Source organism: Octopus bimaculoides, chromosome 6 (genome assembly GCF_001194135.2).
Source record: "Octopus bimaculoides isolate UCB-OBI-ISO-001 chromosome 6, ASM119413v2, whole genome shotgun sequence".
Classification (NCBI taxonomy): domain Eukaryota; kingdom Metazoa; phylum Mollusca; class Cephalopoda; order Octopoda; family Octopodidae; genus Octopus; species Octopus bimaculoides.
The window spans coordinates 80260396-80283991 of NC_068986.1; the positions used below are offsets into that span (position 1 = coordinate 80260396).

At 35.9% G+C, this 23596-nt stretch overlaps 1 protein-coding gene across 2 annotated transcripts in view; it reads right to left on the reverse strand.

The window, feature by feature from the left end:
• Window positions 1-37: 37 nt before the first annotated feature.
• LOC106882567 (RNA polymerase I-specific transcription initiation factor RRN3) overlaps window positions 38-23596 on the reverse strand; it is a 57305-nt gene continuing 33746 nt past the window's right edge. For both annotated transcript variants that reach the window (XM_014933287.2, XM_014933294.2), the window contains exons 13-16: window positions 23252-23360; window positions 6409-6552; window positions 3998-4073; window positions 38-426 (exon numbers count right to left, since the gene is read on the reverse strand). In XM_014933287.2, the coding sequence (XP_014788773.1) occupies window positions 211-426; window positions 3998-4073; window positions 6409-6552; window positions 23252-23360 (545 nt within the window). In that variant the 3' untranslated portion in view covers window positions 38-210. The remainder of the gene's footprint in view (window positions 427-3997; window positions 4074-6408; window positions 6553-23251; window positions 23361-23596) is intronic.

Genomic DNA, 23596 nt, shown 5'->3' on the forward strand with positions numbered 1-23596 from the left:
TATATATATATATATATATATATATATATATATATATATGAATTTAAGTTAGAGATATTTAGGGATTTTTACAGCAGTTTGGAAAACTAACTTTGTACATGAAAGAGCAACTCTTTAGTCTTTATCACAGCGTATTTGAGAGAATTTGATTTCTGAACTATTTACACCAGTAAAAAAATAATAATGTTTCAAAATGAACAATGGACAGGATTATAAACTTGCCATCATGGCTTCCACTATTTCATTTTTCTCTCCTTTTGATTTCCAATTCCTTCTAGGAATATCATATGCCTTGCTGCCGCCAGAGATGATTTCCTTATCACAGTCATTAAAAAGAGAGAACTCATCAATTGAAAGAATTGTCTTATCTTCAGCATCATTGACATCTTGTGGTAAAAAGTCATCATCATCATCATCAATACGATTCTGAAATTTAAGAAAAAATTCTAATTTTTTTTTTAAATCAAACATTTCCTTCAATTTTCTTTTTTGAAAAGTATCTTCATTTCACATGTTAACAATAAGTGCCAGGTTTTTACAATTACAGTTGAAAAACTTTTAAAGTGTGTTTCGAGACTAGGGAGCTTTTTAGGCTAAAGAGCTGGGTTCTATGGCTTGTAAGTAAATAAGAGTATGCAACTAGTGACTACCTCCCCTGGCTGGAATGCTCAACTCAATCTCTCATTTACACTTTTATATCATCATCATTATTTAACGTCCATTTTCCATGCTGGCATGGGTTGGATGGTTTGACTGAGGTCTGGAAAGCCAGAGGCTGCACCAGGCTCCAATCTGATCCGGCAATGTTTCTACAGCTGGATGCCCTTCCTAACACCAACCACTCCAAGAGTGTAGTGGGTGCTATTTACATGCCACTGGCACAGGAGCCAGTCAGGTGGGCCTGGTATCAATCATGTTCGGATAGTGCTTTTTACATGCCAATTCCTGGGCACAGGAATATTGGTTAACCATGGCTCAGATATATAAGGACAAGCTGAAGAGTTAACATCTCCACAGTGAAGATAGCTCACAACACCTTTGAGCAAACAGCCTTGGAGTAAACAAAATGGAGATTGTTGCGTCAAAATGGTAAAAGAGACTTTGTTTCAACCAGCATTAACAGGCTGAGGGGTGCAAGGCAAAGGAGAAAAGCAGTTATAAATATACTGCCTGCAATGACCCATAATCCTCATATTTGCAATGTCTGTGGGCTTCTGTGCAAATTGTTGGCAAGATTCAAATATCACATTCAGGAAAGAAAGTGGTGGTTGTCAGATCCTCATACGCCGAAACCAATGGAAAAGTCCATCATATATATATATATATATAACGTAAAAAATACCATTTTGAGCATGGTCGTTGCCAGTACCACATGACTGGACTTCGTGCCGGTGGCACATAAAAGCACCCAATACACTCTTGGAGTGGTTATCGTTAGGAACGGCATCCAGCTGTAGAAACTCTGCCAGATCAGATTGGAGCCTGGTGCAGCCAGCTGGGTCGCCAGTCCTCAGTCAAATCATCCAACCCATGCTAGCATGGAAGTTGGACGTTAAATGATGATGACGATATATAATCATTGTTTAACAACCACTTTCCATGCTTGCTGACGTGGGTTGGACAGTTTGGATGAAAACTGGTGAGCCGGGAGGGGGGGGGGCTGCACCAGGTTCCAGTCTGATTTGGCAAGGTTTCTACTGCTGGATACCCTTCCTAACACCAACCACTCTGAGTGTAGTGGGGGCTTTTTATGTGCCACCGGCATGGGTGGCATTAACCTGACACCAGTATCAGCCACGACTATAGTCTCACTTGGCTTGACAAGTCAGCACAAGCACGGTATATCGCCAAGGGTCTTGGTCACCTGTTACTGCTTCCATGAGGCCCAACGCTTGAATGGTTTTTTTTATGTGCCACCGGTACAGGTACCAGTCAGACAGCACTGCCATCGGCCATGACTACGATTTCACTTGGTTCAACAGGTCTTCACAAGTACAGTATATCACCCAATGACTGGAGGGTGTTTATATATACATATATATATATATATATATATGTATATGTACACACACATACACATATACATACATATATATAAAGCTTCTTTCAGTTTCTATCAACCAAATCCACTCACATGGTATTAGTCAGCCTGGGGCTATAGTAGAAGATATTTCCCCAAGGTGCCACACAGTGAGATTGAACCCAAAACTGTATGATTGGGAAGCTAACTTCTTACCACACAGCCAATTTATTCATATACATGGACTCTCTCAATCAAGTCAATTTCAAGTTGTTCCACTAACGCATCTAGCTCCTCATTGAGTTATATATTAAGAGTGATTGTACTCTTAATGACAGAGATATCCATTATTCAATTCCAATATCTTGTTACTAGTAATCAGCTGCAGCATTTAGCAAAGTGGGTCGAAGTACTAAAACTGTTCAGAATCATAAATTAAAATATTCTGAACTGTCATATTTTTATTAGCCTCTCCAGCTACACATAAAAATACTCTTCTGACAGCAGGTAATCTGATAAAATTATTTTGATGTAAAAATATTAGGAAGAAATAAAATGAAAAAAAAAAAAAAAAGAGAAAATTTTTATTATTATTATTATTATTTATTTTCTTTAACTTGTTTTGCTTAGTTTTAGACTCTCATAAGTTCACAGATGTTGAAAACAATACATCATACACTTTTAAAAGAAAAAAGGACTGTCTGAAAGTTTAAGCTTGTGTATTTATTTATCTTGGCCTGGAACTATTGGTTGTTAATAATCCACTGCAGACTACATCCATGTAACCCACCCATTATTCCTGAGACAGTCATGAGATTAGGGTCCTCAGACCTCTCTTGAAGGTCCTTTCAAAAGCAACTATCATTACACTTTCTGGCTGGACTCCCCAGGCATGACCAACAGAGACTATGGATATTATCCAACCATCTTGTTTGTGGTCTACAAAAGAACTTCACATACACACCATACTTTCTGTATCACATACTCACTATAAAAAGGAAATAAAAATAATTTCAGTTATCTCTCTTTCTTTCTTTCTCTCTCACATACACACACCAGCAACATTACACACACACACACATGCCAACTTCAAAAGAAATTGCGCTCTCTATTTCTTTCATTTTTACGATGTCGTTTCCCCCCCCCCCAACACTTTTTACGGAAAAGGCCGATGTGATGTAAACAAACACACGTGCTTTAAGTGACAGCTTTGGCACTAGTATCAAAAGATCGCTCTAGGAAGCTTCCCAAATATTTGAAAGGATATATTTCACAGATGCACCCCACCTACTGTCCATCGGCTATATTTTAGATTTTCATTCTCTGTCAATATTAAACCATTTTTTTATCACTTTCATCTTATAGTTTATTGAATTTCTTTTTGAACTTAACATTCACCTTTAGATTTTTAAAAAGATATTGGATTTAATCTCTCTTCATGGTCACTACTAGAATATAACTGGCACTCCATCAGTCACAACGATGAGGGTTCCAGCTGACCTGATCAATGGAACAACCTGCTTATGAAATTAATGTGCAAGTGGCTGAGCACTCCAGAGACATGTGTACCCTTAACATAGTTCTCAGGGAGATTCAGTGTGGCACAGAGTGTGACAAGGCTGGCCTTTTAAATACAGGTACTACTCATTTTTGCCAGCTGAATGGACTGGAGTAGCATGAAATAAAGTGTCTTGCTCAAGGACACGTGTTGCCAGAAATGAACTCACAACCATATGATCGTAAGCTAAATACCCTGACCACAAAGCCACACGCCTTCACTATGATAAAACAGCAGTCTGAAACAGGCAGTTTAAATTTTCAAAAACAAAAATATCTTTTTATCAGTGAAAATCAAAATAGATCTGATTTTAAGGTAAAATTCTTCTAACAGCTGGGTTTTTATTTTTCATTAACTCTTAATAAAATAAAAAACAATGAAACTAAATTTCATGAACAAAAATAAAGTAGTGTACAAACCTTTAGATATGTAGCTTGATTGTTGGGAACTGTTGTATCATATTCTCTGTATATTGGTTGGATAAAAGGACTAGACCTATATACACAAAACAAATGAAAAAGAAAAAGATTGAGGGTGAAACAATACAGTTTTCCTTATTTTCAATGACTTAACATTCATTTGCTTTTACATATGTAAAGGTTGGCCCAGAATGGAGGAATATAAACCCTTGAGTGTTCAGATTACTCTGTCAAATGTAATACTTCTTTATTCAAATTGTTTTGAAATAATCTCGCATTTTCTTACAGCTTTGCTGGTACCATAAAGAAAAGCAGCACCCAGTACACCCTGTAAAATGGTTGGTGAACAAATAGGGAAAATGAAAGATCTGTTAGTCTTGCAGTGGTCATGACAATCTTACATGTACTGGTACTATGATAAAATGCACCCAGTACACGTTGTAAAGTGGTTGATGATAGGAAAAGCAAACGGCTAAGAAACCACGCCAAAAATGGTAGTTCAAGCAAGACATTGCCTTCAAACAAGAAATGATATTTGGAAATACCTAAAACAAAATTGAAGAAAATGATTATAAAGATTTCTTTACCCTATCAAATGTGAAGCTTTATTCCTCCTACCAAATAAAAGTATCAGATTTATATCAGCTTCACTAAAACTTTTCAATTTATACAATTTTAACAGTACACAGACAAAGTTGTGTGGTTGAGAGCTGTGTTTTTCACAACTATGTAATCCCGGTTAGATCTATTGTGCAGTACCCTGAAGTCTTCTATCATAGTTTCAGGTTGAGCAATACCTTGTGAGTGAAATTAGGCAGACAGAAAATGTGTGAAAGTCTGTCATGAAAGTGTAGATATCTGTAGTGGCAAAGATATACAGGGTAGACTAATTAATGGTAAATCAGTGCATCAAACAAAAATACATCACTATCATCATCATTATTATCACTTTAACTTTTCCATGTTTGCATGGGTCAGACAGAGTTTATTGAGGCAAATTTTTTATAGCTAGATGCTCTTCCTGTTGCCAACCCTTACTTATTTCTAAGCAAGATGATAATTCCCCATGGTCAAACATGTTTCAACAGAATACTAGAAATGAACAACATTCATTTGCAACAATCACAAAATGTCAACACAAAGAGAGAGAGACACACAGACACACATATATATAGCACAACAAATCCTTGCAGTTTGCTGTGCTTGAAAAGACACGTCAAGCTAAGTAAAAGCATGATTGCCCTCGCATACAGGTTCATCCCTTGCAAACCCACTCCAGCTGAGCATCACTAATCATGCAGGCTCATAGGTGCTGGCACCACGTAAAAAGCACCCAGTACACTATGTAAAGTGGTTGGCATTAGGAAGGGCATCCAGCTACAGAAACTATGCTAAAACAGACAAACCGTCCAACCCATGCCAACATGGAAAACAGTCAGATAATAATGATTATTAATGATATATATATATATATATATACACACATACACCTTTTTTTGTTTCCATCTACCAAATCCATTACCAAGATCAGCACAAGGCTATAGTAGAAGACAGTTGTCCATGGTGCCACTCAGTGGGACTGAACCAAAAACCATGTGGTTTGAGAAGGAAACTTCTAAACCAAACAACCACAACTGCACCTAATCTGGTGGTATATATTTTGCCAAAGCCAGAATTTCAGACACTTTCTTGTCACTACTCTTGACTTCAGAAATAGTGATTGGCTCAACTGGAAATCTATAACCAGTGCTTCTGTCATACCAAAATACATCGTATAAATTATAATTTTTAAAATTTACTTATTGCTTTCCACCCAACTTCATCACCATCATTACTATTTCAGATGTTTTCCATGCTGGCATGGTTTGGGCAGTTTAATAGGAAACAGTGAGCCAGAGGAGAGTTAAGCTCTACTGTCTGCTTTGGCACAATTTCCATGTCTGGATGCGCTTCCTATCACCAACCACTTTACAAAATATACTGGGTACTTCTTACATAGCACCAACACGGTTACCACATAACTGAAGGGGAATGGTATTGAGGGAAGTGGTTTTATGCCAGATGATAAGAGGTTAGAGTATGATAGAAGAAGAGAAACAAGTGTCATGGTGTAGAGGAAGTACATGGCTACCCCAGCTAGAAAAGAGGGGAGAGAAGATAGGATGGTGGTGAAGATGTGCTGGGGCATTCTCTCAATGCACAGGGGAGGTGAATATAAGGGGTACAAAAGAATTGGACACGGTAAATGGGCAGAGAAGTTTGTGGGAAAATGAAAGGAGAGTGAGGGGAGAGGAATGCAGTGAGTGGTTAACATGGGTGGAGGGAGAGAATAATCCATTGTACAAGTTCAAAGACTCCTGATTCTGTTTTGTAAAAGTTCCTTTCCAAACAACAAAAACAATAAAGCTTACCTTGATAATAAATAAGGATCAAAAGGAAAGAAAGAGTTAAGAATACAATCTCTGTCCACATAAGCAATCTGAAATGATTCTTCTTTGAGAATTTCACGCCGGTTTTTCTCAATAATAGTGTCACACATTGCCAACTGGTAGAGTCTGAAAAAAAAAAATATCATTCATTGATTCCTTTTCATGCTATAACTTGGACAGCATCAACATTATTCAATAACAATCCTTATCAAAGTCATCATCCTTATCGTTTAACATTCACTTTTCCCTGACTGCATGGGTTCAGCAGAGATTTTGTCAAGGCAGATTTTCTATGGCCGGAGGGCCTGCCTCTCACCAACCATCACCAGTTTCCAAGCATATGTGTATACATATTATATATGTGTGTATATGCAAATGTAAGTGAATATTGATATTTTCACCAAATTCATGTGAGTGGATTTGGTAAACATTAAATACTGATGATGATAATCATATTCATTTTCATAATATTAATTATATAGCTCTTACAAAAGCCAACAACAGTTAATATGGCAAAAAAAAAAAAAAAAAAAAAAAAAAAGGATTAATTCATTAAGCTTGTTCCCAAAGTTAATCAAATATCCTCATATTCTGAAAGAGTTAAAATACTTTTACTTCTTATCATCATCATCATTGTTTAACGCCCACCTTCCATGCTAGCATGGACATCTTACCGAAGATGAAATTTTACATGTAAATATTTGATTTACAAGTCCAAAAACAATTGTTTTCTTCATATTTCTTAAAACTTAAATATTTTATTTCAAAATCAACACAATGTTTTTGTAACTCGTCAGTTGCTTTTGTTGTGAATATTTATTCTATTGACATGTAACCAAAAAACTAACAAAATAGTTGAGCTTTTTTTTTTTAATTGTTAAAGCAAAATATATTTATTTCATACTTTCTTTGTATGACAGCATTTTTTTTTTCTTTAGCCAACTTAAATTACTTATTCCAATGAAGTTTTTAAATATATTATCCACTTCTTTAAAATTTATTTAAATCATATTAGTTATAATTAAACAACAATGTAGTATCAAAATGTAAATGAAAATAGGTGAATGAACTAAACCGAAATTGAAGATACTCTTATCATGTACTGTGTTAACATTCATCATATATCTTTTGTCTGTAACTCATTTAGGTTAATGGACTGTGGGTATGCATGGAAACCCACTTCAAAGGTTTAGTTGAACTTATTTCTAAAGAAGTCTGGTACTTATTCTATCCCTTTTTACCTAACTGCTTCATTATGGGGACATAAATAAAGCAACATTTGCTGTGGGATGGGGAAGTAAACACAAACACACACATACATAACAGATTTCCAGTTTCACCAAATTCACTCAAGCATATAGAAGACACTTAACCAAGGTGCCACACAGTGAGACTGAACTGGAAACCACATAGTTGCAAAGCAAGCTTGTTAACCACACAGTTAAACATGATAGTTTTTGATTTTTAATTCTTATGCCATGCTTTACATTATTTCATTTTGCCTAATATTTAATACAATATACCATTTTGTTAGTTTTTAAAAATGCCTGTAGCATGTTACTGAGCAACACTTTAAGCCCTCTCAAGAAATTAAATTCTTCATGTGTTTGTTTTTAACATGATGGCTTTTCAAAATCCTCAAGACAATTTTTAATAATAAAAAAAACCATTATCAAAACATCAAGCACATTTATTGTGACAGTTTCAAACCTACATGATTTATAAATGAATCTAACAAATCCAAAAACTGTTATACAACCTAACATTTGTTTTACTACAGATATTTATTAAGAAAAATGAAACAGTGCAATGCAAAGCCAAATGCATGAAATACACCCATTTCTTAACAGAATTTTGAAATAGAATAAGACATCCAGAATTCTAATCTAAAATTTTCTCTACCTGCATAAATTTTTTACTGTATCTTGGGAGGGTCATTATGCCGATAAAAAAAAAACACACACAGGCTCTATTTCGCTTCTTTTATTATTAGTCAGTTGGTTACGGCAATGAACAGGCAGAACCACCAGCACACTAGACATATTGCTTAGCAGTATTTTGTCCACCTTTTGTAAGTTCAATTTTCCAAGGTCAACTTTCAGGGTCAATAGAATAGATACCAGCTTAGCACCAGGATCATAATCAACCAGCCCCTTAGCCCCTTCCCCGAAAAATTTCAAGCCTTGTACCTATAACAGAAAAGATTATTAATCAGCTTGTTAATCATTGAACCAATTAATTCATCAATTGCTTGATTAATTGATCAGTGTGAAACAGAGCTGGAGTATCATTGATGAGGTTGCAAACAGCAATGCAAGGAAAGGAAAGGACTTATATTTTTATCTTATATTCTATCTCATCCTTAATATACTGAGCTGACACATTTTGTGGTGTACAAAAAATTATTTCAATTTTCCTTCTCTTCAAATGCACCTCCTATTATACAATTTGGATAATTCATAAGATGAAATTGCAGTAAATTGTAATCTTGAAAGGTCTCTAACTTAAATTAAATTCTTTATATCTATGCGTATTATGTGTGTGCATACTCATGCATGCATAATATTTTTATTTAACACTGCTGCACCACAAAAGGCTAAGACATGGTATTCACTTGTACTACATTCCTAACAATAACATCTGTTAATCCTCCCTAAATTTTTACTTTTTGTTTTCGTTTTTGTTTTTGTTTTTTTCATTCTGAATTCCTTCATGTTGCAATCTAGCCTTCTAAGCTAAGAGGATAAAAAGAATTTTTTATTTTTTATTTTATCCAAGTTTTTTTTTTTTCATGGTAAGAATATGAAAACATTGTGAGTGATAAGAGTTAACCAGCTTCTTCAGCCAACTGAAACTAATTGTATAAATTGAGATAAAATAAATAAACGTAATTAAGAAAAGAAGTAAGCGAATAATATTCCACAGACAATATCAATAGAAATAGACATATACCATGAAAAACTTTCATCTATCTGAGATAATAGAGAATTAATATTTAGCAATTTTGGCACCTAGACAAGAAATAAATAACCTTGACATCGTTCCCAAACACTAAAAACTAGCAGACACTACAGCAGAGAATTATAGCAAGAAATGCAGTCAGCTCGATAAAATTCCAACCTGTACAAAGTGTTCTTTTATGAAGAAGAATCTAGAAGTTCTTTAATGTCAGCACCATTCTACACATGAATAAGACTTTATTGGCAGAGGGAGGTTGTATCCTTAAATAATATATTAAATAAAACAACTAAACGAAGAATTAAAATTCAGCTAAAATATCTAAAATTAAACTTTTGACATCTGCTCAAGTAAATATATTTAAAATGTGAATTAAGAAATAAACTTTTATCGCTATAATTATTTAGCAAAAAAAAAAATACATATTTTACCCACTGCCATAAATATTAATTTCCATATGTGTAGAGCTTTCAAAATATGCTGAAAATATAAGTCAGACATGAAAGGACAATGCCTTATGACCGTTTGCAGGAGATACATGGGCGGGGGGCACAGCTGCTGCATTAGGTTGCTCACCAGGATATCAAATTTTCCACAAAGCAGAGATTTGAATGTTTTTGCAATAGAGTGAGCTCCACTAAAAGAACTCCACAAAAATTTGGTTTTAAACCAGGCAACACATTAAGACTGCCCTCCATTAACAGCTACACTTCATCCATCAGGTTTCCAGCTACTTCATATCACTTAAAAGGCATGAGACAAATCAAATCTATGATAGAATGATAGACACTTGCACAAAGTACCACACAGTGAGATTGAACCTGGATTTATGTGGTTATGAAGTAAACTTCTTCACCATATAGCCATGCCAGCACCTATATTAAGTGTAATTACTAGCCAAATGAACAAGAATATTATTACTTTTTTATATTTAGAAATAATAATTTTTAGTTTCAATCTAGTCTAGTCCTATGAACACATCCAGGACTAAGACACTTGATTAGATGTCTTGCAAACAACTTGACACATCTAATCGAGTGTCTTAGTCCTGGATGTGCTCATAGGACTAGACTAGACACTTGATTATATACAATCCAAGATCAAACCATCTGAAATGTAGCATTGAAATAAATAACAGGAAAACAGTCTTCTCTTAGGACAGCCACAGGTAAACTGTAGCATGTGGGACTTTCTGAAAGGTCAATGAAAAGTCACCTTGATTTATTTAAGTAGTGTGGCCTGTATGAGGATAAACTATGTCTTGTGCAACCCACTTGTCAAAAGGGATTGGCTATGTCTGTCTTAAGAGATTGTCTGAAAACTTTTAATCTCAACAACTCATCTCAAACACCATTTAGATATATTTCACTCTTTAAGATATTAATTATATATTTGAGTCGATATGGGATTTTTTTTTTTTAATCAAAATGTATCTGTATATGGGCTGAGAGCTGTACAGATTAGCTAGCTGATAGAAATGCAGTCAAATAATTAGTTATATGGGTTTGGCAGTTCATATGTCACTGGCAGCATATTGTGTCTACAGATAAGTCCATCTAGCTCAGAGTAAATTACATAGCATCATGGTAGATTTCTAGAAGAAAACAGTAGCATTACTGTAAAGTCGATAAGTGTCTTGTTAGCTAGTAGTGAGTTCAACTTAGCCTGACTGTGTCTCATTCAGCAAGCACAACATTAATCTCTTCTCCCCCAAACACTAACCTTCTGAAATACCCTCCATGCAGCCCACTTTTTTTTTTTTTCAGATGTTCATGGTTAAACCTTAGTGATCTCTTCAGTCTTGGAAGCCCTGCAGTAAGTCATGTGCAACTGCCCTTCCTAAATTATGCCATAAAAAGAAGGAAAAAAAAGAATGGGTACTAAGTGAGCAATGCACTCCTGAACAACATGAAGTGCTCTTATGTGAATGTTGACTTGCTAGAAATAGCAACCCAAGTGAAGCCTTACCATCTTACCCTTTTTGATATCAATCTGCTTTTACTACCCTTGCATGATCTTATAATACAAATGTTTATCTTAAAAGTGATCAAAACAAAAACCATTCAAATCAAAATTTCATGATAATTTGTTTCAAACATCCAATTAATAACAAAGTTTTACTAAATCCCTTCATCATCATTTTAATGTCCACTTTTCCATGCTCACATGGATCAGATAGAATTTGTTGAGATAGATTTTCTATAGCCTGATGCCCTTCTTGTTACCAACCCTCACCTGTTTCAAAGTGAGATATATTTCCCCAGAATCAGACAAGTTTTCATGGAAGAATGAAAATGAAGAACACTGTTTGTATGATGGTGACACTTGCTTACAAGTACCATGTGATGTCAAGTCAAAGAGACAGTAACCAACACACACACAGATATGATGGGTTTCTTTCAATTTTCATCTACTAAATTTACTGTCTGTTGGTTGACCCAAGGCTGTATGGAAGATATTTTGCCCAAGGTACCATACAGCAGGACTAAATCCAAAACCATGTGGTTGAGAAGCGAACTTCTTGCCACACAACCAAACCTGTGTTTTCATGATATCTGGAATCTATTTCAACAAAGGTAGTGCCTTTCAACAGAAATATAGTAACAAAAAGTTAAATAAGGTTGAACACAATGTGGATAAAAATCTCAGATACATTGAAAAAAAAAAGAACAGAAAAGAAAGATATGGTTATGGTTGGAATATTTTTTGCTCAAATGTTTGCTGAGTCAAGGCTGACCCAGGTTAAACAACCACCAGAATTTCTATCTCGGCTGTATGTAAGCACAAAACATCTAAAGGATGGAATGGAATCTATGAGCAACAAGTAATTATTTTCTTATATTCTATTTTGTCTTTCCTCTTATAATTTATAGCAGAATCGCAACTTCTTATAAGTAATATGAAGTCAATGTTTTCTACTCAACAAACTCATGTTATCTAAATCCAAGAATAACTAGCAAAGGCTTTGGGAGTTATTTTTTTGGTTGTTTGTTTTTTAACTGATAGTATGTATTCATAACAACAAACCAATAACAACAAAACGCCTATGTTGCTTCATTATCACTGCAGCCCTTAGCAAGATAAGAGAGTTCTAAGGAAAGAAAAATAAGTATTCGGTAGAACAGGTTAAGACATAACAACCAAAAATTTATTATAATTTTCGAAGATAAAACACACATGCACCACACAGATCAGAAACAGTCTACAAAACTCCATTTTATATCAGAATTTTTAAAAAAATTCTCAATAAAAAACAAGAAAAGAAAATAAAGTAACCAAAAAAGAAAAGAAAGATAAGCAGCCAAAATGTTCCAATAAATAATAAACTGACAAGATGTGAAGCTCTTGGTAAATAAGACTAAGTGAGTATAAAACTAGAGACAACACTAGCAAAAACCAACAGTTAAATCTCTTGTGTTTTGAACAATAAATCTTTGTCCATTCTTTATCATCTCTGAAACTTTTTTTTTTTTTTTAATTTTATATGTTCATTCATCATGTGCTATCATAGCTGTTTTTCCTCATGTATTTTTTTGCATTGGGTTCAACAGGGTTGTTCCACAAATACACATATTTCACCTCAACTATTTTTACAAGAGAAAAGATTTTTACAGTCAAATACCATTTGTAATATATCAACTAACCAATCTTGAAATGGATGATGATGTGCCTGGTTTCAGTTAGGTACTATAAGGCAGAAATTGCTAAGTTAGATCCAAGAGACAGGAAGTGCTGAGTAAGAGTAATGATTTAAGGAGTTTGAAGTGGGAGCAACTTTTTCTCTTTACAATAATTACTTAAGGCCACTTTAACCCTTTAGAATTCAGGTTACACTGTCAAATGTAATACTTATTTATTCATATTGTTTTGAGTTAATCATACATTATCTCATAGCTTTAAGATTTAAATGGTATGATTGTTTACTTTTAGAATATTGTATGTGGACATGGCCAGTTTAAATACTAAAGGATTAAGTCAATAAGTTCCCAAACTAACAGACACCTTAAATACTCCTGACCAAGTGCAAGCATACAATGCCAAAACATTAACATAACAATGATACCACAGATAGGGTAGATAGCTATAGTGTGCAGAACTTAATAATAAAATACGAAACAAAATAACCAACTATCTAGAATACCATTGTCATTTCACATCCGCTTCCCATGCTGGCATGGGTTGGGCTATACATATATTATTCCAACTATGAAACAAAAATCTTGCAAGTCATTATATCTTTGTGGCCTTCAAATTCCCTTTGTACGTATGGAACTCTTACGTTGATGCAAGGATTAGTAATGATTTAGTAGTGTTTGCTGTGGTGGGGTGTTGCAGGTTGAATATTAGAATAGAAGGTAGAGAATTTGATGATGTTGACTTGTTAGACACATTATTGGAGATCACATTATCATTCAGTAGCTCAGCAGGAGATAAAAAAAGCTGGTGATGTTGGCCTAATGATAACATTATCGTGATTAGCAAATGTGCTTGGGGAACGATATTTAAGAGCTATTTGTTTAACTGACACTATCTGAGTCTTTTCATCTCGTTTAATCCAGGCTGTGTTTCTGCCAGCATATATCAGATAATGTGTATCTGTAAGAAATTTCATTATATTGTTCTTATAATGAACCATTTGTCCAATCTAGTGAAAACAAATTACTGCTACTCTTAACCGTCTGCCAAGTAATTTCTCATTTCATAACTTGCATGCAATTGAGGCATTAATAAGTTGGTTGAACAAAATCTTAAGTAAATAATCATCAAACTTTCCAATTAATAACTGTAACCTTTTAATGCAGATTTGATTGTTAGCACAGCTCTATCTACTGCACCATTAGAGCTTGAATTTTGAGTAAGACTTCCAATTATCTTACAACTATGTTTAACCAGTATTTTAATGACTTCTCATCCACTGTCTGGTACTACTCTTGTTAGGAAGTCAAATTTAGAGAAAATGGAAAACAGGTATTCCCTTGTTCTCCAAACTCCTACTGGAAATTAATAAAAGCTATAATCAAAGTACTGACTGAGACTATGATCAACACATTTCCAAATATTTATTCTTTTATCCTTTTACTTGTCTGTCACTTGGCTGTGGCCATGCTGGAGCACCGCTTTGAAGGGTTTTAGTCAAAACAAATCGACCCCAGGATTTTTTTTTTTTAAAGCCTAGTACTTATCCTGGCAGTCTCTTGCCAAACTGTTAAGTTACGGGGACATAAACACAGGTTGCCAAGCAGTGATTGTGGGGGTGGGGACAGAAACTCACACAGGTATATACAAAGAAACATGCCATATATATATATATATATATATCTATATAAACTCTGCTTGCAAAAACCTGCTGGGACAAGCGAAAGCAAAATCGTGATGGCACCTGTGCCGGTGGCACGTAAAAGCACCCACTACACTCTCAGAGTGGTTGGCGTTAGGAAGGGCATCCAGCTGTAGAAACTCTGCCAAATCAGATTGGAGCCTAGTGTAGCCACCTGGTTCACCAGTCCTCAGTCAAATCGTCCAACCCATGCTAGCATGATGATGATGATGATGATTGATATATATATATATATATATATATATATATATATATATATATATATATATATATATATATATATATTACACATACATGACATGTTTCTTTCAGCTTCCATCTACCAAATCCACTCACAAAGCTTTGGTCAGCCCGAGGATAAAGTAGAAGACACTTGCCCAAGGTGCCACGCAATGGGACTGAGCCCAGAACCATGTGGTTGGGAAGCAAGCTTCTTACCACACAGCCATGCCTGTACCTATTTGTATGTAAACCCAAGAAAAAGACAATCATTTAAACTGCAAGAAAATGCTCAACGTCCAAATATTTTGGAATAAACTGTTGGTAATAATAGTTTACCAGCCTTCAAATATCTAAAATTTTTCTTTCAAGTAATTGTTTCAATTAATCCATTAGTACTAGTCTTTTCTGGCCAAAATGGGAGTTCCTCCAAAGGATCTCTGAAGTAACGTTACTTGACAGGATGCACAGCTTGGAGATCAGGGAGTCTCTCCAGGTCAAGTTGCTACTTCTCCGCATTGAGAGATCACAGCCCCCGTACTACAGACGCACGATTTAGAATGTTGCAGGAAAGAACCACAAAACAGATTCTTCAAGTTGAGCTGACCAGCACAAAAGCTGGGAGTAGACCAAGAACAGGATGTTTGGATAATATCCATAGTCTCACTATGTCATGCTTGAAAATCCAGCCAGAAAGTCTAACAGTCGCTTCTAATAGAAGAGGTGCCCGAGGCTTCTACTCCCACAAACCTCTCAGGAATAGTGAGTGGAGAAGATGGCTGGATAGATTTTGTCTATTAGACTATTTGGTGGCTTGATCCCATCATTTGAAATAGTCATTCCAAGAAAATCTTTAAAGATGCCTGATTAATACATTCATTTGGAGTAATCAATATATTGGACTCTTTTAAGGCAAGCTGTGACTACATTTTCATTCATTTTCCTTTTGTTTTTTTAGAGGGGGAGGGTGCAAAGACGAGTAAGTTATCCAGATGTCTAATTATGAACTCCATACAAAGTTGGAGAATGGGGCTGCTACTTTTGAGGCCCAGCTACAATCTAATGATAAAATAAACACCTGTCCTTGTATTTACTGCATGCAATTTCTTACAGAACACATCAAAACCAATCTGCCAATATCCTTTTGAAATCAACTGGTGAAAGAAACATTGGTCCTTGCCCGATATCAACAGTGAAACTTATATTTACTAAAGGATTAGTAATTATTATACTCATGAGGTGGGACGTAATAGTTGATTGGCAGACTTTGAGAGTATTTATGAGTACCTCATGAAGGAAACAAAGAGCAAGGAATTGGGTGATTGTTTCCTTCTTCAAAAACATCCTACTTTTTTTCTGATCATCTTTTCTCCATAAAGTAGTGATAGCTGTTCTGAAAATTTGCTTATCAACTATTACACCCATCTCACAAGTGTGAATGGAGAAGCACTAAAACTTTGCTCTTTAAATATCAAGAAACATTGTTTCAAAATCAGGAATTGGATGAAAATAGCTTGAATTCTTATTTACATATATTTTGTAATCAGCACACATTCTTAATTTTAGCATCTTTCTTTGGCATCCAAACAAGTAGTGATGCACTGTCCACACCTTCATATAAACATGGAATTATGATTCTCATAAACTGCCAATTCCCATCATCATCATCATTTAAACATTCTAAACTGCGAAGTTTATTTTCAACCTCCTTTTTTGTATTTTATGTCTACTGGAACAACTGACTACACTGAATAAATTATATATTTAACTCATTCTAAATATTGAAATTTTAGAGGTATAGCTTTTATCAATGACATATACTGAAAAATATAGTAACATGACTTTCCAAATATCAGCATCAATTAATCCCAATTGTAGTATTGGTTATTTTGTTTTTTACCTCCAAAATCAAGAAAAGCTGCTTAATGCCAACTACTCCTGATTTTAAACCATAAATTAAATGTCTATCTTCTTTTATCTTTCTGTACTTGTTCCAGTCATTTGAATGCAGCCAAATGAACCTCGAGGCCTTTTTTTTACTTTTTAAGCCTTGTACTCATTCTATTAGTCTCTTTTGCTGAATCGCACAATCGCACACTTACAGGGAGGTAAACAAACCAATACTCAGGTGGTGGAGGGAGACAGACACACACACACACACACAAACAAACACAAACACAAACAGACATCTTTCAATTTCCATCTACTAAATCCACTCACAAGGTTTTGGTCAGCCCACGCTACAGAAGACTCATCCAAGGTGCCATGCAGTGGGACTGTACCCAGAACCATATGGTTGGGAAGCAAACTTCATACTACACAGTCACACCTGCACCTATCAGGTTTGATGTCAGAATGATAAGAATTCTTCACAGTTACTTCTTCATCAATAGACTGTTTTAAGACTTAAATCCTAAACATTAATGCTATGAGCTGGCAGAAACGTTAGCCAGGTAAAATGCTCAGCAGTATTTCGTCTGTCTTTATGCTCTGAGTTCAAATTCCACTGAGCTCGACTTTGCCTTTCATCCTTTTGGGGTCAATAAATTAAGTACCAGTTGTGTTCTGGGGTTGGTCTAATCGACAGGCCTTCTCCCGCAAAATTTTAGGCCTTGTGCCTAGAGTAGAAAAGATTAATGCTATGAACAGACTTGGTAGATTACCAGGATTTTCGTCTACAGAATTTTATGAAATCATCTATTTTACAATCAAAGCATTTCTTCCCGTATGAAGACTGGACCAAGAAAGATGAGATGAATCCAATTTATTTTTGTCTTAGTCAATGTACTGTCGCTGTGAAAATTTAGTCAAACAAATCAACCACACACATATGATGGGCTTCCATGAAATTCCCATCTACCAAATTCACTCACAAGGCACTGGTCAGCCAGGGGCCATGATAGCAGATTCTTGCTCGAGGTGCAGTTGGACTGAACCTGAAACCAGATGGTTGCAAAGTGAACTTCTTAACTACTAAGCCATTATACCAGCCGCAATTTTTAACCAGTTCTCACTCAGTTACTTTTTGCATAATAGGCTATGTTTGACAAAAGTCCTTACTAGTGACCTAAAATAGGCCTGTATTAGAACTTAGCTGTATCACTGATCCATTCTGATTGTATTATTACAACCAAGCTAACTAAGTTTGTTTTAACTGCTATATCCTAACCAGGATGCTGAGATTAAGCAGCAAGTTAACTGACCACAGGATCATTACTCCAAATCTTATTATGACAGTTTACCTTGATATAACTGGGTAACTAAAAGGTCATATGTGATCGTGGAATGGTTGGTTAGTGATAGAAAAAAAACAGGCATGGGTTTACAGTTAAAAAGTTTACTCAGTAACACTTGCTCCCAAATTCAATCCCATACTGCAGTACCTTGGGCCAGTGCCTTCTAACAGCCTTGGGTTGAGCAATATGTTAAGAATGTACCAGAGAGAGACGGGGGAGGGAGAGAGAGAGAGTGTGTGTGTGTGTATGTGTGCGCGCGCATGCGTGTGCACATGTCCACGCGCGATCATTTAATGCAAGTCCCATGCTGGCCTGGCTTTGATGGTTTGGTAAGCTTCAACGGACCAGCAGAGTATGTCAAGTACCAATGTCTGCTTTGGCATGGCTAGTACAACTCGGTGCTCTCACACCAACTACATTACAGTGTACTGGGTGCTTTTTTTTCATAGCACCAACAACAGTGGAGTCACCAAGTAACTTGCAGGACAAAGAATAAAAGTCTCCTCAGCTGAGTGGGGTGGAGTGGATGGGGGGAGGGGCTTTATTCAGGTGTTGAGAGGCTGAAGAATGATAGAAGAGGTACAGATATATTATATAAGGGTGACTAGGATAGCTGGAAAGACAGAGATGGTGGTAACAAGGTGTTAGAACATACCCCTAAATTACAAGAATGTGAATATAAGGAAACACAGACCATGGATCGAGAAGGGTGGGTAGTTAAGTCCATTAGAGTGAGAAAGGTGAGTGACAGATGGTTAGATGGGTGGTGGGTAGAGGTGAATGTAATGAATGATGTTCAGGGGTGGAGGTGATTAATGGTAAATATCAGTTGGAGGAGATGAAAGTGGAAGGAACAAGAATGACATGAGAGGGAGGAGATGATAAGTGGCAGGACAGGAAGGGTGGAGAGCAGCAGTATAATAAACATGTAGAAAGATAAAAAACAGAGTGATGATATGTAGGATGGGAAAGTGGAAGTAGAGGGAAAGAGATACAGTGACAGAGATGGATGTCAAATATGCATAGGGGTGAATATAATGAATAGAGGTGAGGGCATACTGACAGCAAATGAGGTATTGACAATAAGATGTAGTTCAAAAGGGAGGGTGAGATAACTGGAGGCACAGAAAGCAAATGATCAGTGGAAGTAAAGTGGGAAGGACTGACAAATGCAACAACATTATAAGATGCAGATGTGACTGTATGGTTAAGAACCACATGATTTCATGCTCATGTGCCTTCAACTACAGTCCCAGGTTGGCCAAAGTCTTGAGAGGATTTGGTGGACAGAAACTGAAAGAAGCCCATCATATATACATATATATATATATATATATATTGTTGTACTTGGGGGTGGTCATATTGCCAGTTTAGCCAATAAAAACACACGCACTGTATATTTGGTGTTAATTTGCTTCAGCTTTATATTACATTAATCTTAATCTTATTTCGGCCAGAGCTCTTTCGTCACACTTCTGTGACCTCATCAGTGGTCCTTTGTTTCCTTCTTTCTTATGTGTGTCTCACCTTGCTAACTATCAGCCATTTTGTATCTTGTATTCCTATTGTACAACATCTGTTTCAACACACGATTTCACATCAAAAATCTTGCAAAACAAATATGTATATATACATATATATATATATATACACACACACATACATACAGGTCATCATCGACTTACAACCAATCAACTTTACGATGATTGGCACACCAGCTCCCAGCAGCAATAATAAATATTCCAGTTGAAATCTAACGGGTTAAATTTCTTAGAAATTAACCCATCTACGGATGATGTCAGCTAACAAACGCTTCGATGACCATCGAGGTAACTTTGTATTTGTTTATAAGATGACTGTTTGAGACTCCAAAATTTTTGACTAATGCCAGTATAATGGTATAATACAGAATGTTGTGTGACTTTTCCCTGAGAATCTACCTTAAGAATGTAAAAATATGAAACAAAACTATGTAGGCCTATAGGCTGATTTACGACCAAATCGACTTACAACCAGTCAGTCAGAACCAACTGTGGGTATAAGCCAATAATGACCTCTACATATATATATATATATATATGTATATATATATATATATATATAATGCTGCACATAGGTATAAACTCTTCTAGAAAGGTAAGTGATGAATAGGGAGTGTGGGCATACTTCTTGCAGAGAAATAAGGTCATAGAGGTAGTGAGGGTGTGCGATAGAGTTCTTAAACTCAGGCTAGTCTTGCAGAATGGAATAGCTATAATTATCTCTGCCTACACCCCACAAGCAGGACTATCAAATGAACAGAAGGATCACTTTTATGATATTCTTCTGCAGGTTACCTCAAAGACGAGTGACAATGATCTCATCTTTGTGGCTGGAGATTTTATGGGCATGTCGGACAGCATCCTGGTATCTTCCATGGTGTACATGGGGGCCATGAAGTTGGTACCAGAAATGAAGAGGGAACTAGGCTCCTGCAGAACTCCTATTGATCTGCAACTCCAACTTCAGGAAGCCAGTTAGCCACCTGATAACCTATCAATCAGGTGACTCTGCTGCCCAGATTGATTTCATTCATTAATTGAGAGCATTTAAAGACAGGTTTTAATGAAGGATTCAAAATTCTGAAAATAGTAATGACTATGACAAGCACTTGAAGAAAGCTAGAAGGTAGAAACGTCTGAAATGTTGGGACCTATAACAACTGAAATGAGGACCCCAGTCCAAATATATCAGTGTATAATAATGTTATGGGTTTATTTGAGATACGCAATGGCCAAGCTTTGGTGCAGTTGAATAAGATTAAGTTAGGTCCTTATTGCAGAAAGTTTTTAACCTTTTAGCATTAAAACCAGCCATATCCAGCCCAAATGTTCTACTCATCTTGTGCTCAAACTGGCCACATCTGCCTCTCACACCATACCATTCTAAAAATAAGTAATCACATCATTGAAATCTCAAAGCTACAAGATCATGCAGGATTAATTCAAAACAATGTGAATACAAGGTATTACATTAGACAGAGTAATCTGAATGCTAAAGGGTTAAAGTATTCTTTTTAAAAGAATGTGCAGACATGCCAGGAATCATTATGGTTCCATAACGTTTAGCCATTAAGTTATCTCTGATCAAGTAGATCAAAAGAAGGCATCTAAGCCATGACCATCTTGTCTTTTTATAGATGAGGCACTACATTAGTCAATGTATCTTTTTCTTCAGATGGAAAGGAAGAGGAACATCATCATCTTCCATGCATGCATGGGTAGGGCGATTGACAGGAGCTGGCCAGGTAGAAAAACTACCCTAAGCTACTGTATCTGTTTTGGCAGAGATTTCACGGCTGGATGCCCTTCCTAACACCAACCACTCCATAGAGTGGACTCAGTGCTTTTTACATGGTACTAGCACAGGCAAGATTAGTTTCGCCACGATTTTTACAGATGGATGCTGTTCCAAACACCAACCACATTATAGTGTGGGCTTTTAACGTGGTGCCAGCTTTTAATGTGGCACCAGCACTGGCAGGGTAACCAAGTAACTCACAAGACAAGGAATTACGAGAGGAGCAAGGCATTTGAGGAGGGGAACTTGTGTTAGAGGATGAAAGGTTAGAGTGTGTGACAAAGACAGAAGTAGGCGTCTCACCACAACAGAGAGGAATCAGATGATGAAAGGTTAGAGTGAAACAAATAGCGAGGCAGAAATAAATGTCTTGCTACTGAGGAGGTGTGTGGTTAACCAGTGAGAGAGAGAGAGAGAGAGAGAGAGAGAAAAGATAGAGAGAGAGAAAAGAAATAGAGAGAGAGAGAGGTACAAGAAAGAGGCCAGAAACGTGTGCTGATGTAAAGGAGACAGTTACCTAGTCAGAAGAAAAACAAGAGGAGAAAGAGAAAGAGAGAGATAGAGTAGGAAACAACATAAGTGGAAGAGAGAGCAGAAGAGAGATGGTGTAGTGCTAGGGTATACTCACAAGTAACAAGAATATGAGTGTAGAACCTGAGTAGAAAAATAGGGTGTGGGTGTTGATTACTATTTCAAGCAGGTCAAGCTATCACACATTCCCTCTTTAGCTCATGGCTGCATATGGATAAAGGATGGACAAAATGAGGAGGAACATACAGTGCTTTGTGGGTTGGGTATCTAGAGAATATTCAGTTGATTTATGATGCTTTAGCACAAATGTCAGAAAACTAGTACCAAGGATTTGAGTGACAGCAAATAGTTCTACCAAAAGGTTCTATAGCTAGATGCAACTAAGAGCTTTGCTGATATCAAGAGTAACAACTTTCTTTACAAAAGAGAGAGAGAGGTGGAGTGTTGCTCTAACATACATGTAATCCTGTGTGATTGATGAAGGAAGAAGGAAACGGTAAGAAGTATTATAAGGGGTAATTATATGATGATGATATAAAATCAAGAGCATACGTTCAATACACTACGACAGTTGTTTTGCTTCTCTTAAGCTGTCAAGCAAGATTATATGCACCACTAGTAGGCTGTCTGAGTTTACCTATGCGACATAGGTAATTATAAAAACCAATATTCAGTTTTGAAGTAAGGGCAACAGTAATAAATTGAAGGCTTTAAAAAGTTTTTCACTCATTGGGGTGACAAAATTTTCTGTAGCTCAGTTTATATACTGAGAAAAAGGAAAAAAAAAAATTAGCAAATTTAAGAGTCTGGTATGGACAGGGTCCAATTTCAAAGCAATGCTTCTGGATGATGATTGGGAAGAAATTACTGCAGTATGCACTGAATAATGGACATGAAAAGACGATTCAAATTCTTATTTCTGTAACAATTTAGTTGAATATCAAAGCAAGCTCAGCCAATGATAACATTCCCATTGATGGGTCCGACCCATGCAAGCATGGAAAAGTGGATGTTAAAACAATGATGATGAAGCGTTGTTAAGTTTTTTGTCTGTCCTCACCAAAATGGATAACAAAACATAATGAATTATAATAATAAAAAACAATTATAATAACAGTTTTGCTTGCTTTTCTCAAAGTAAAGAAATGGAAACATTCTGCAATATAAAAAAAGATTATACATAAAAAAAAAAGAGTTTACATACTCAGTTATTGAAGCAAACTTGTTCACTAGCTGGGGCATACAAAATTTCAAAGGATTTAAATAGCAGGTGATGATACGTTGAAAATTCCAACTAAGAGCTCTTCTAATGGCTGAAAGAAGATAATAAAAAAAAATTCTTAGAACAGGGACAAAAATATAAAAAAAATAAGCACCACACAAAAACACTTCTTTGTTACACATGCAAGATTTTCAGGGATAGAAAAATAAGATTAACGACATAAAAAAAAGCAATACATAAACAACAACTTATTTTATATAAATTGGGGTGGTTGTATGGTTAGAAACTTTGATTTCCAACCACATGGTCCTGGATTCAGTTCCCAGC